This window comes from Macaca mulatta, chromosome 2 (genome assembly GCF_049350105.2).
Source record: "Macaca mulatta isolate MMU2019108-1 chromosome 2, T2T-MMU8v2.0, whole genome shotgun sequence".
Lineage (NCBI taxonomy): Eukaryota > Metazoa > Chordata > Mammalia > Primates > Cercopithecidae > Macaca > Macaca mulatta.
Genome location: NC_133407.1, coordinates 95,626,088 through 95,639,782, shown reverse-complemented (window position 1 = coordinate 95,639,782; position 13,695 = coordinate 95,626,088). Strand labels below are relative to the sequence as shown.

Genomic DNA, 13,695 nt, shown 5'->3' with positions numbered 1-13,695 from the left:
ATCTACCAACTGATAGAACTGTTTTGAGAATTAAGTAATGAATGGAATGCTTAGTACAATGTCTGGTACATGCTAAGTGCCCCACAAATGGAAGCTATTGTCATTGCCACTTGTTTCCTTTATTGTTGCTCCATCTCTCACAATCCTTCTCTGGGGTTAAAATCAGTCTTTTCACTGTGTCCCAGGTTTTTGTGGCCTTAATTTCCCAAATCCTTCTCAAGGCACTTTCTCATCCTCGTTTTATAGTTTGGTCAACTGAACCAACCAACCAACCACCATGACCTCCTAATTGGGGTCTCATTCATTGCCAGTTGATTCCCTGGAAATCCAGTCTGCTCACTGCTGGAAGGGTCTTGGGTTGACTCCTCATGACACTAGCGTGAGCCTGGAGGCTACTCTGTGAGCACACTTCTCCCCGTACCCTTCATTTACCAAACTTTAACCCTCTTGTCCTATCGTTATCTTTCCCGTTTGTTTGTTTGCTTTTTTCTTCAAATAGACTTTCACCCTTGTTGCGCAGGCTGGAGTGCAATGGTGCGATCTCGGCTCACCGCAACCTCTGCCTCCCAGGTTCAAGAGATTGTCCTGCCTCAGCCTCCCGAGTAGATGGGATTACAGGCATGTGCCACCACCCCTGGCTAAGTTTGTATTTTTAATAGAGACGGGGTTTCTCCATGTTGGTCAGGCTGGTCTCAAACTCCTGACCTCAGGTGATCTGCCCGTCTCAGTCTCCCAAAGTGCTGGGGTTACAGGAGTGAGCCACCGTGCCCAGCCCATCTTTCTCTTTTAACCTTGTCCATCCTCTAAACTGATATTAACAACAGGAAATTTTAGAACACCAAAAGCAAATGTCAATCTCTATTTGATTTGGGAATGGTAGCTGGAACCTTCATTGAAAGAGATATTTGGGGACAGAGGAAATTTGCCTCTTCACTTAATTGCCTCTTAAGTTTTCAGATATGAACCTGGTCTATACCAAAGGTTACTCTGACATGTGTGATGTGGGGAAAGGGGAGCAGAGTCTCCAGCCCAAGGATAGCTTTGCTGAAACAATATGCTCACTGTGTCCCCTAGTATAAGATCTGTGGACGGTTGAGCAGTCACTGAGGTGCAATTATCTGCTCTGTTTTTAACAATCTGAAAATAAACTGGTTATGCCTGATTGTTGCATGCCGTTCATTGGCAAACACTTCCGCATGTCTGCAACAAACTGGCCCGTCTCAGACTTCAGATTGACATTTGTTATGACATCGGGGCTAATATTTTGCCACATGTAGCTGAACTTACAATGTGGTAATGGTGCCACCACTTGGCGGTCCCATGGTGCTGAGTTCTAAGACAGGTCTCGTTACCCAGCCAAGCCCATCAGCTGGATGATTGTGTTAGTTCTCAGTTGCTGCATAACAAATTACCCACAAACTAAAAAGTTTAAAATAACAAACACTTACTATCTAACAGGCTCTGAGTGTCAGGGATCTAAGAGTGGTTTAGCTGGGTGCTTCTAGCTCAGGGTCTCTTACGAAGCTGCAGTAAAGTTGTTGGCTGGGGCTGCAGTGATCTCAAAGTTCAAATGGGATTCAGGCTCACTCACTGGACTGTTGGCAGGCATCAGATCCTTGCTGGCTGCTGGTTGGGAGCCTCAGTTTCTTGCCATGTGGGCATCTCTATAACAGCTGGCCTCCCCCAGAGCAAATGACCTAAGAAAGACTGAGAGAGTAATCAGGATGCAAGCTGGTAGTGCCTTTTATAGCCTAATTTCAGAAGTGATGTATCATCACTTCTGCTGTAATCTGTTGGTCATAGAGACCAATTCTAGAACAGTGTGGAGGGAACTACACAGATGTGAATACCAGGAAGCAGGGATCACTGGGGCCATCGTGGATGCCTACTACCACAGTGATTTAGACTGAGTTACCCAGCTTGCCCATTCATTCACTCATCCATTCACTCATTTTTTTTTTTATTTTTTGAGATGGAGTTTTGCTCTTGTTGCCCAGGTTGGAGTGCAATGGTGCGACCTCGGCTCACTGCACCTTCTGCCTCTCAGGTTCAAGTGATTCTCCTGCCTCAGCCTCCTGAGTAGCTGGGATTACAGGTGCCCACCACCACACCTTGCTAATTTTTTTAATTTTCTTTTTTATTTTTAGTAGAGATGGGGTTTCACCATGCTGGCCAGGCTGATCTTGAACTCTTGACCTCAGGTGATCCACCTGCCTCGACCTCCCAAAGTGCTGGGATTGCAGGCATGAGTCACTGCACCCAGCTCACTCGCTCATTTAATCAATGTTTATAGATGCCCACAAGCTCCAGGTACTATTCTTGGTGCTGAGGATCCATGGAGAAAAAGGGCTGTTCCTGCCATCAGGGGCCTTACAGTAAATTACAGTGAAGCATGAAAAGTGCTGTTGTGGGGGAAATTCAGGGTCATGGGAATGTGTGCAAAGTTAGGAATGGCTTCCTGGAGAAAAGGACAAAGTAAATTACTCAAATGCCTTAAAGGGGTAAGTGGATTGGGGTGGTAGCATAGGAAATTGAGAATAGAATATTATGGGGAGATCCAGACAGCAGGCAGGAAACCAGGAATTTTAGCCAGTAGGAGGACAGCCTTTCATAGGTCAGGGCCAAGGAATGAGATGCCAGACCTGGAGGTCAGGAGGTGAGATCACGGCTAGTCCAGTCCTTGTAGCAGCCTCTCAATTACCCAACAGGTTATTGGGGCAGGAGAGCAGGAATTACAAATAAAATGAGGGGAGCTTCGGAGTGAAGGCTGAGGCCTGGTTCCCAGAACTGAAGAAAGGGTCACAAGGGAATCAATTCAGGGAGGCCAGTACTGTTTTCTAAGCATTGCCCTGCAACACCAAAATCCCCTCTGAAAGAGGACCGGATAGACTGGTGCTGGAGGTTGTGCCTCAGCTGTGGGGAATGGGGTTTAGGGACAGGAACCACGGCTGATAGCTGAAGAGAAAGTTGCAGAGCAGCAAAGTTTGTCTTTGGTGCCATTGCCCAGATCCTGTCCTGCCAGCTTGGTGCTCTCATAGTGCCTCCAAGTTCCCTGGCTCACCCCTTCACCCTTATCCCAGCACCGTTCTGCTGTCCACACTGTCAGGGCCAGCCCATTGCCTAGGCTTTGTCCAGTCACACCTATCCCCACTCTGCTGACCCATAAGGAACTGCCCTGCCACAAACTTTATGGCCATGGTCCAGCCTCAAGATCGGAGGATGCAGAATTCACCGTACCAGGCTCCTAGGCACAGAAAACCAACCAACCAGCCAAAGACTGTTATGGAAAATTAGAGGCTGGGAGTTGGCTGGTCTGATTATTTGTGGCTCTTGGTTGGATTCACTGTTTGAGGGCTCAGTCTTTGCTGCTGTAACCTATTTGTCACCACCTATGGGCAGAATCGGAGTTCTGTAGTCTGTGTTAAATCAGTCTAATTTTGTAGGAAAATTGGCGACTCTGGCCATCTGGGAAATGGTGGCTGCCTCTCTGCCTCCCATCAGCACACCTATGGAACCTTCATCATAGAGCCCAGGGGATCAATGGAACCAAGAAGGGCAGCTCTTCCTTTTATAGCAATATCAATATGGCATCTACCGCTGCTCCTACAGGCATAATTAGCTGTTGAGGGGCGAGTGTGTGCCAGGTGCTCTGTTCACACCTCTACCTCATGACCTTATGAATGCTCACAGTTATCTGAGAGCACAGAAATGATTACAAGCAGTCTACAGAGGTTGTGTTACTTCTCCAAGGTCACATGGCCACAGGTGATAGAACGCTGGTACATTTGACTTTCGAACCTCTGCTCTTTCAGCAGGGTTCAAATACCCATAGCATGGATTTCTTCACTGGTTCAAAGCTCTGAAAGGTCATTTACTGTATGTTGGAACCAGCCTTCCTCCCTCCCTGGCCACACCCTGATTCCTTCTAGTTCTTGTTTCCTAAGTCACTGAATGCTCGTAGGTCATCACTGTCCAGGATGTCTCTTCCAGAAGGCTGATGGTGAGCAAAGTCTGAGGTCTCATCAGGAAATTAAAGCCAAGGGGGAATGGAAAGTAGCCCAAAATGAAATTCCAGGATTTAAGGTTTCAGACTAGGCAGGAGAGGAAAGGCAGGAAGGGCATCTGATGGTACATAGACCCCGACCTCTTAAAACAGCAGCAAAAACAGGTAACACTTATTGAGTACCTGTTATGCACCAGGCCCTGGGTGAAGCACACTCTATACATTATCCCATTTAATCCTCACAACACACGTATGAGGTAGTTACCTCTAATATCCCCATTATACGATGATGAAACTGAGGCTCAGGGAGGTGAAGTCACATGGTCATACCATGGCAGATGTGGGAATTGGACCCAGCTCCTAATGGCTCCATAGCCCGAGCTCTGAAACTTTGTGTTGTCCTGCCTTTATGTGCCCACATTGATTTCCAGATCATTTCGGAGCGCACCAAGCCCAGGATGCATGAGTTCCAGTCTGAGGTGTTCATGATCATCGGTGGCTGCACGAAGGATGAACGGTTTGTGGCAGAGGTGACTTGCCTGGACCCCCTGAGGCGCAGCCGCCTGGAGGTGGCCAAGCTCCCGCTAACGGAGCATGAGCTGGAGAGTGAGAATAAGAAGTGGGTGGAGTTTGCATGCGTGACGTTGAAAAATGAGGTCTACATCTCAGGTAAGCTAGGAGTCATGTAAAGCCACAGCAAGCCCCAGTAGCACTACATATGTTCCTGAGTGGCAGCCAGGCAACCATCCTAGAATTACTGTGAATTGGCAATGATCTGGCTCTGACTGAGACAGGATATGGACCCAGGAGCTCAGGTGGTCTTATCTTGGAGGGTACATTGCTCCTTAATAAACACCAAACTGAGCAGCATTGTGCTATTCTTTTCTTTTCTTTTTTGAGACAGAGTCTCGCTCTATTGCTCAGGCTGGAGTGCAGTGGCACGATCTTGGCTAGCTGCAACCTCTGCCTCCTGAGTTCAAGTGATCCTCCTGCCTCACCTTCCCGAGTAGCTGGGATTACAGGTGCCCGCCACCATGCCCGGCTAATTTTTGTATTTTTAGTAGAGACGGGGTTTCACCATGTTGGCCAGGCTGGTCTTGAACTCCTGACGACAGGTGATCCACGGGCCTCGGCCTCCCAAAGGGCTGGGATTACAGGCGTGAGCCACCTTGTCTGGCCAGCATTAATAGAAAACCTAGAGAGGAGGCAGACAAGTCCAGTCCTTCACGGAAAAAGAAGAGGGAAAGTGGTAAGGGTTTATTCAGTGTCTGCTATAGGCATAGGCCCCTGAGCTACGCAGTGGGAATTCAGTAATGAGTAAACACGTCTGCTCTTCCCCCAAACCTGACCCCTCCCATGTTTATTAGGTTGTACTTGGGTATACTTCAGTAGGACCCAATACTTTTTCATTAGGAAAATGTTTGCTTCAGTATTGATAGTTACTTTGTGTCTGTCTTTCCCATTAGACCTGAAGTTCCATGAGGGGTAACACTATAGCCCCTGTACCTAGCACTGTGCCTGACCTCCGGGTAAATGTTCAGTAAATATTTATTGAATGACACAGTCTCAACCATCTTTACTGAGTAGTAGATACATTTATACTTTAATAACATTTAATTGTTTGCCTCTCACATCAGCTCTGTAAGATAGGGGTTTTTAGGGTAGGAGAAAACAGAGGCACAGAGAGATTCTTGAACATACCTAAGGTCGCACACTGGTAGGTGTCAGGCAGGACTTCAACCCAAGTTCTGAGCCTAACGACCACGCCCTCCCCGTCACATCAAAAGCCACTTGGCTCTCCCTGGGACCCTAAGGAAGGAGACAAGCTTCCCTTCCCCTTTCTTACAGGCTTTTCTCGAATCTGAACTTGTTGAGAGGAAAGCAGCACCCCAGAGCATGTTTCCTCCAAAATCAAGGACAGATCGTCCTTTGGATGCATTCATATCGTTGATTAGGTTCTAGCTTTCTTTTCATCTTGCAGAAATTTTTTTTAATTTTTTTTTTTTTTTTTTGAGATGGAGTCTAGCTCTGTTGCCCAGGCTGGAGTGCAGTGGCATGATCTCGGCTCACTGCAACCTCCAGCTCCTGTGTTCAAGCGATTCTCCTGCCTCAGCCTCCCAAGTAGCTGGGATTACAGGTGTGTGGCACCACATCTGGCTAATTTTTGTATTTTTAGTGCAGTCGGGGTTTCACTGTGTTGGTCAGGCTGGTCTTGCACTCCTGACCTTGTGATCCACCCTCCTCAGCCTCCCAAAGTGCTGGGATTACAGGTGTGAGCCACCACGCCCGGCCTTAATTGTTGTAGAAGATCCAAACAACGCAGAGCAAGTAAAGTAAAATAGGGCAGTTTCTCTGTGCCATCACAATTCTATGGGTTTTCATTTTTTACAAAAATTATTTTCTATTTGCTCAGGGTAAATAATTTTAGCTGCTGTTACAAATCCTAAGTCTCAGTGAATTAACACAATAGTATGCAGGGGTCAGGGGGAGGACGGTCTGCTCCATTCAGGTATTCAGGGGCCTAGGATCCTGCCATCTTGTGACACTGCTTCTTCCTACATGTGGACTTGATTTAGGGATGAGAAAAACGCTGAGGGAGTTGAGAAGTCACACCTGCTCACAAAAGCCTCAGCCTGGAAGGGCCATTGATTTTGCTCACGCTCCATTGGCAAAAACTAGCGACATGACCTCCCTTACCCTCCCCTCACCCCGTCTAGGTGCAGGGGGCTGAGAAATGTAGTTTAGCTATGTGCCCAGGAGGGATCAACAGGTGTGGTCATCATAGTCAGTCTTTGTCACATATACTACACGTGTTATTCTCTTTCTTTCTTTCTTTCTTTCTTTCTTTCTTTCTTTCTTTCTTTCTTTCTTTCTTTCTTTCTTTCTTTCTTTTTTCTTGAGATGGAGTCTCACTGTTGTCCAGGCTGGAGTGCCATGGAGAGATCTCGGCTCACTGCAACCTCTGCCTCCCAGGTTCCAGCAATTCTCCTGCCTCAGCCTCCTGAGTAGCTGGGATTACAGGCACGTGCCATCATGCCTGGCCAATTTTTGTATCTTTGGTAGAGAAGGGGTTTCACCATGTTGGCCAGGCAGGTCTCAAACTCCTGACCTCAGGTTATCCACCCACTTCGGCCTCCCAAAGTGCTGGGATTACAGGTGCCCACCAACATGCCTGGCTAATTTTTGTATTTTTGGTAGAGATGAGGGGTTCACCATATTGACAGGCTGGTCTCAAACTCCTGACTTCAGGTGATCTGCCTGCTTTGGTCTCCCAAAGTGTTGGGATTACAGGCGTGAGCCACCGCGCCTGGCCCAATTTTTTTTGTGTTTTAAGTAGAGACAGGGTTTCACCATGTTGGCCAGGCTAGTGTTGAACTCCTGACTTCAGGTGATCCGCCCACCTCAGCCTCCCAAAGTGCTGGGATTACAGGTGTGAGCCACTGTGCCCAGCCCACATGTTATTCTTTTGTCATAAATTTATTGTTCACTTTTTAATGATACAAGCAACACCTGAAAGCATGCTTGTTATACACAGTTAAATCAACAGAAACTTGTACTTCAATTAACAATATCATCTGGACATGATGACATGTTGGTTTAATGGATATACATATTAAGTGATATAGTTACTCATGAAAAGCACATCATGGGAGCTTAATTACGCTGGCCAGTATTATCACTACTGTTATTCTTTTTACCAGCTATATGGCAGTCTACCAAATGGATAAACCATAATTTTTTTAGCTTTCTTTTTTTTTAAAAAATCTCCTTAAAAAATACTGCAGTAGGCATTCTTAGACACATATTTTTTCATACTTGTGCTGCTACTTGGAAAGTTTCCTGGAAGTGGTCATATGTGAATTGAGAATTTTGTATATATTGTGAAATCGTCCTACAGAAACGTTGTACCAATTTAACAGTCCAATCAGTGATGAGTGACAGTGCCCGTTTTCTATATCCTTGCTCACGATTTCTATTGTTAGTCATTTAAATTTTTAATAGACTAGAATGTTTGAATTTATACTCCTAGGTCATTAGTGAGGTTTAGCATAATTTATATATTTACCAGATAATTGGATTTATTTTTTAAAATTATCTATTCATACTCTTTGACAGTTCCTATCAGTTTTTGTCTTTTTCTTAGTAATTTTTTGGAGCTCTAATTATATATCCTTTGCTATTTGTGTTGCAAATATTTTCTCCTAGACTGTGGCTGTTTTTTAACTTTATATTTATATACTTGTTTTCTTTCCTATACAATTCCACATTTCATGTCACGCTTAGAAAACCCCTCCTAACCCCAAGGCCATTAACATAATATCCTATACATTCTCCAGTTACTTCTATAGCAGTAACATTTGAATTTTATTTTAAATGTAATGTAAAATAGGTATCTAACTTAATTTTTATCCAAATGAACAACCAGTTGTTCTAATAACATTTATTTAATGATCTGTATATATTTTAGTCTGTTTTTGTGCTCTTGTTTTTAACTGATCAGTTTGTCTAGTACTGCACTGTTTGTATTAGGTTAGCTTTTTTGTATATTTTAATACTTGATAAGGAAAGCCTCCTTCTTCACTTTTCTTTTTCAAAAGTTTCTTAGAAATTTTTCCAAACTTACTCTTCCCAGTGAAATTTAGAATTATCTCATCAAGTTCCCCCCAAAAGTCCTGAAGGCACTGAGTATATAGATTAACCTAGGGAGGGTTGACATCTTCACAATAAGGTGTCTTCTCATTTATCATTTATGCACACCATATGCTTTCTTGGTTTTTTTTTTTAGTCCTAAAATAAAATCATAGGTTTTAATAAAGTTTGCATATATTTCTTTGAAAATTTACAGTTATTTTATATTTATTTATTTATTTATTTTAAAATTTATTTATTATTATAGTTATTTTATGTTTATACTTTTTGACACTACCTAAATAGGATCAATGTTTTGAATAAATGGAGACCTATTGAAAGGTACCCCACCCAAAGAAAAATGGCCAAAGCATATGAACAAAAGATTCAAGGCAGAGGAAGCTCCGCTTCCCTCGTAGTAAGCGAAAACCAAACTGACAGAGTTTTTCTCCGTCAGTCTTAAAAAAAAAAAAAGAAAAGAAAGGCAGAAAACAAAACCACCAGCACCAGCAAAACGTGGGTATGAGGAAAAGTCAACCAGCACAGCTGCGGAGCGTGCCTTGGCTGCACCTGTAAAAACTCAGGGTGCACATGCCTTTGGCTTAGAAAACCCACTTCTGGGTTCTGCACTAGAGAAACACCCCGACACAGAATGTGGTCAGTAATGTTCACTTCTCCACTGTTGCACAGATGTAAGTCTGGAAAGTAAATCTTTGCTTTAAGTAGTTGGCAGTACTCTATGCTGATGGGAAAATGGAAACACAAAGCTGTTAAATATTTGATTAAAATCACCAAAAAAGGCAGTTCTCCTTTGTCTTTGTCTCTTTCCCCAGCTGCTGAATTACTTCTTTTCTGTTTTTTAAGAGTGTTGTCTTCAAGAAAATATTTACCAGATCACTCTCAAATGATCTATTGTGAGCATCTCGTACTTTTATAACAAAAATTAATTTAGAAATAGGATAAATCCCACTGACCTTTTTATACAGATCAGAGAGACACACCAAGAGAATGTTGTACGATTTCTTAGTGATTTTTCCAGGTCTGTATCTTTGCTTTTTTGTTTAAATAATTAAGTAAACATAGAACTTAAGCTGCCATGTAATTTGCCTTCTGCACAAACCCCACTGTCCCCGCCCAGCCTTGCTTCCTGCTCCTTGTGAGCGCAAACACTGAGTCCAGACTCCCTCTGGCCCCTACCCACCCAGGCTGGCTTGGATCCTGCCCCCCTGAAGCCTTCTTGGGGCCCTGCTCACTTAGCCACCTCTTCTCTGAACTCTCACAGCACTGAGGTGGCACATGACATAGTGTGGTACATCATCCCTTCTGTCTCTCCCTGTTCCCCTGCGTTTGCCTCATCTCCCCTGCCAGACAGCACACACTAGCCGGGTTTCTTATATCTCCCCTCAGGGTAGGGCTGGTCTGGGGACTTGGCGCTTTTGGATATGTGGGATATTATGGGAGAAGCTGTATTTCTGACGCATCTGATGGTTTCTTAAATGCTTTGTATCTCTTGCAGGTGGCAAAGAAACACAGCATGATGTTTGGAAATATAATTCTTCGATCAACAAGTGGATTCAGATTGAGTATTTAAACATAGGCCGCTGGAGGCATAAGATGGTGGTGTTGGGTGGCAAGGTTTACGTTATTGGAGGCTTCGACGGCTTACAGAGAATCAACAACGTGGAGACCTACGACCCCTTTCACAACTGCTGGTCAGAGGTATAGGAGACGATTTCTACCAGTAACTGCCTGTATTATTACTTCAATGCTTTTTTAGAAAGCTTTGGAACGTGCCTACCATGGTGGCCAGCTTTCTGATCACTTTACTCCCAAGGAGAACATTTTTGGTGGCTCTGAGCTTCCCTCCTCCTAGGAGCTATTGCTTCAGTATCACTGATCAAATCATAGAAACAATGTCCTTCCAAGTGGTGAAGGTCTGTGTGGGCACCTGTCCTAATTTGGACAGAATTCCAGATGTGGACGGAGGCTCACCCTGTCCTTAGATGGGAGATCTCTTGGTCTGCATGTCTTGACGTAGAGTCTTGTCTCCTCAGATGCCTTGTCTCCTATTCTCCGCACTGGACACATGCGGATCACTTTACTATACCGTTTATGAACCCAGAGTGATTTGGTCGTGTTAGAAGTCATCCCTTCTTTATTTTCCCATTGATGATGAGCCACTTGCAGCCCTGCATGTCAGACTTATCAATGCAACCTCAGGTGTATATCAGACTCAGGAAAAGAAAAGCCACCTCATCTCATTTCCAAGTTATTCCCAATTTCAAATTTTCTTTTTCCTTATCAGATCAGATGTCCAAGCATGTTCCAGCTTAATGGAGTGTACAACACAGTCATTGTAGGCACAAGCAAAGGTTGCCAGGTCAACACATCTAGCCAAGACTGTCAGCCTGAAAAGTGCTATATTGAGAGCCCTTAACATTTATGGGGAGCATACCTAAGATCTTCTCAAAACAAGCCCAATCACAGAGCTGCTCCATGATCTAAAAGGATCCTGCAAATAAATGGGCAAGAGGCTCTTGGAAGTCTCCTTTAGTGTCCTGGGGTTCATAGGGTAGAAGCACACATCTGACTTAATCTCAAAATCCTCAGTGCTACCCTATAATGGAAGAGTCTGCTTACCTGTGGCCACCTCAAACCCGTATACCAGCTTTTCTTCCTAGATATAAGCACCAAGGAAAATCAATGCTGGTACATAGTAGGCACTCCATAGATATTTTTTGAGTGGATGAGCACATGAACGTATATGAATATGCATGTATAAAACATCATTTTCCTCCAACACTGGCTGATTTCATCTGTATAAACTTATTCTTACCTATACTCCTCCTTCCCTGAGAGCTGGATTCTGGGAGAGTCTGGCATATCCCAACACACAGCTTGCTCTAGCTTGCGTGGAGCCTGGAGGGAGGGTGAGAAATGCATGCTTTCATTCTTGCTGTGTCTTCAGAGGATTCAAGCCTACAGGCCTTGTGACTTTAGGCAAAAGATGCCCAGTTCTGTGTCCCGGAGCTCTGTCCTGTATCCTGGGAGTTACTGCAGCAATCTGGGCAGCATGACTGACAGCTTCTTCTTGTGCCCTGTGCCTCTACAGGCTGCACCCCTCCTTGTCCATGTCAGTTCCTTTGCAGCCACCAGCCATAAGAAGAAGCTCTATGTGATTGGAGGAGGGCCCAATGGGAAACTGGCCACAGACAAGACTCAGTGTTATGACCCTTCCACCAACAAGTGGAGTTTGAAGGCGGCCATGCCGGTGGAGGCCAAATGCATCAATGCAGTGAGTTTCCGGGACCGCATCTATGTCGTTGGTGAGTAATGGCTTCTTATTGATCTGAATGGCTTAGAATCTGATTAGCGCTTGGCCGCAGCACGTCAAGGGTGTGTCGCGGTGCTCCACTGCTGGCAACTCACTGCCCCTAGGACCCACTCTGGCTTTCAGAAGAGCCGTCAATCGACTGTTTCTCTTGGCAAGAGGGTAGACTTGGCCTAACCAGAAATTGAATTTTAGTGGTTAAGAGGGAAGAACCCAGAAAAATGGAGCGATGCCCACCGAGTTTCCTCCCTCTCTTCAGGTGGGGCCATGAGGGCGCTGTATGCCTACAGCCCCCTGGAAGACAGCTGGTGCCTGGTGACCCAGCTCAGCCACGAGCGGGCCAGCTGCGGTATCGCACCCTGCAACAACCGGCTCTACATCACCGGCGGGCGGGACGAGAAGAACGAGGTTATCGCCACGGTGCTGTGCTGGGACCCCGAGGCCCAGAAACTGACAGAGGAGTGTGTCCTGCCCCGGGGCGTGTCGCACCACGGCAGTGTCACCATCAGGAAGTCCTACACGCACATCCGCAGGATCGTGCCTGGAGCAGTGTCTGTCTGACAGCAGGATGGGGAGCTGGAGAGCCCCCCAGATCCTCAGCGTGCCTGCCTCACCTCTCACCCTCCTCCAGCCCCACTTCAGGCTGCAGGCTCGAGTTTGAGGCCATGCATCAGGGGATCCCCTTGACTCACTTTGGGAGAACCTTGGAAGTCACAGTTTGGGGTCACTTGAGACTGGCCAGGAATGTTTGCATGACCTACCTCAGGAGGGGAGGTGAGGAAGAGTAATATTTAGTATTCAGGACCCACCCACCCTATGCCGGCTTCTGTGCCAGGCACTTCCTTGTATGGGTTCATTTAACCTGGTGAGTGGCTCTTATCACTTCTAGTTTACAGGTGAGGGAACAGAGTTTCACAGAGGCTAAGTGGCATGCCCCTGATCACTCAGATAGCAAGTAGCTACCCCAGGAGTCTAAAACCCAGGTCTTTCAGCTCCGAAGTCAATGCTCCTTCCACCACGCTGCCTATCTCAGGCAGGAAAAACAAGCAAAAAACCAAAAACAAAACCTGGCTCATGCCAGGCGTGGTGGCTCACGCCTGTAATCCCACACTATGGGAGGCCAAGGCGGGTGGATGACCTGAGGTCAGGAGTTCGAGACCAGCCTGGCCAACATGGTGAGACCCCCCGTCTCTACTGAAAATACAAAATTAGCCTGGCGCAGTGGCAGGCGCCTGTAATTCCAGCTACTCAGGAGGCTGAGGCAGGAGGATCACCTGAACTTGGGAGGTGGAGGTTGCAGTGAGCCGAGATCGTGACACTGCACTGCAGCCCAGGCAACAAAAGTGAAACTCTATCTCAAAAACAAAAACAAAAACAAAGACAAAAAAACTTGGCTCACTTCTTGTTTCGGCAAGTCTGCTAAAAGATTCACTCAGCACGGCAGGGAAATAAAGGTGTTTCCTGTTTTCTTTCCTTTTCTTTTTTATTCTGCATCCTCCCTCATCCCCACCCTTTACCAAAATTTAAACCAAGGAGTCATTTGGGCTCCTTGCCAAGAATATCTCATAGGTTCTTCCACTTGAAAGGTCTGGGGGATGGGTTTGGGAAGGCCTGTTTGCTTTGAAAGAGATGAAAGATGAAATACTTGTGTTCTGTCTTTTTTTTTTTTGAGATGAAGTCGCCCAGGCTGGAGTGCAATGGCATGATCTTGGCTCACTACAACCTCTGTCGC

General features: G+C 45.7%; 1 protein-coding gene across 3 annotated transcripts in view; it reads left to right on the top strand.

Moving 5' to 3' along the window:
* Nucleotides 1–13,432, top strand: part of KLHL6 (kelch like family member 6) — a 70,504-nt gene extending 57,072 nt beyond the window's left edge. For all 3 annotated transcript variants that reach the window (XM_015131493.3, XM_077991753.1, XM_077991752.1), the window contains exons 5-8: nt 4,435–4,672; nt 10,149–10,351; nt 11,745–11,958; nt 12,223–13,432. In XM_015131493.3, the coding sequence (XP_014986979.3) occupies nt 4,435–4,672; nt 10,149–10,351; nt 11,745–11,958; nt 12,223–12,524 (957 nt within the window). In that variant the 3' untranslated portion in view covers nt 12,525–13,432. The remainder of the gene's footprint in view (nt 1–4,434; nt 4,673–10,148; nt 10,352–11,744; nt 11,959–12,222) is intronic.
* Nucleotides 13,433–13,695: the final 263 nt, after the last annotated feature.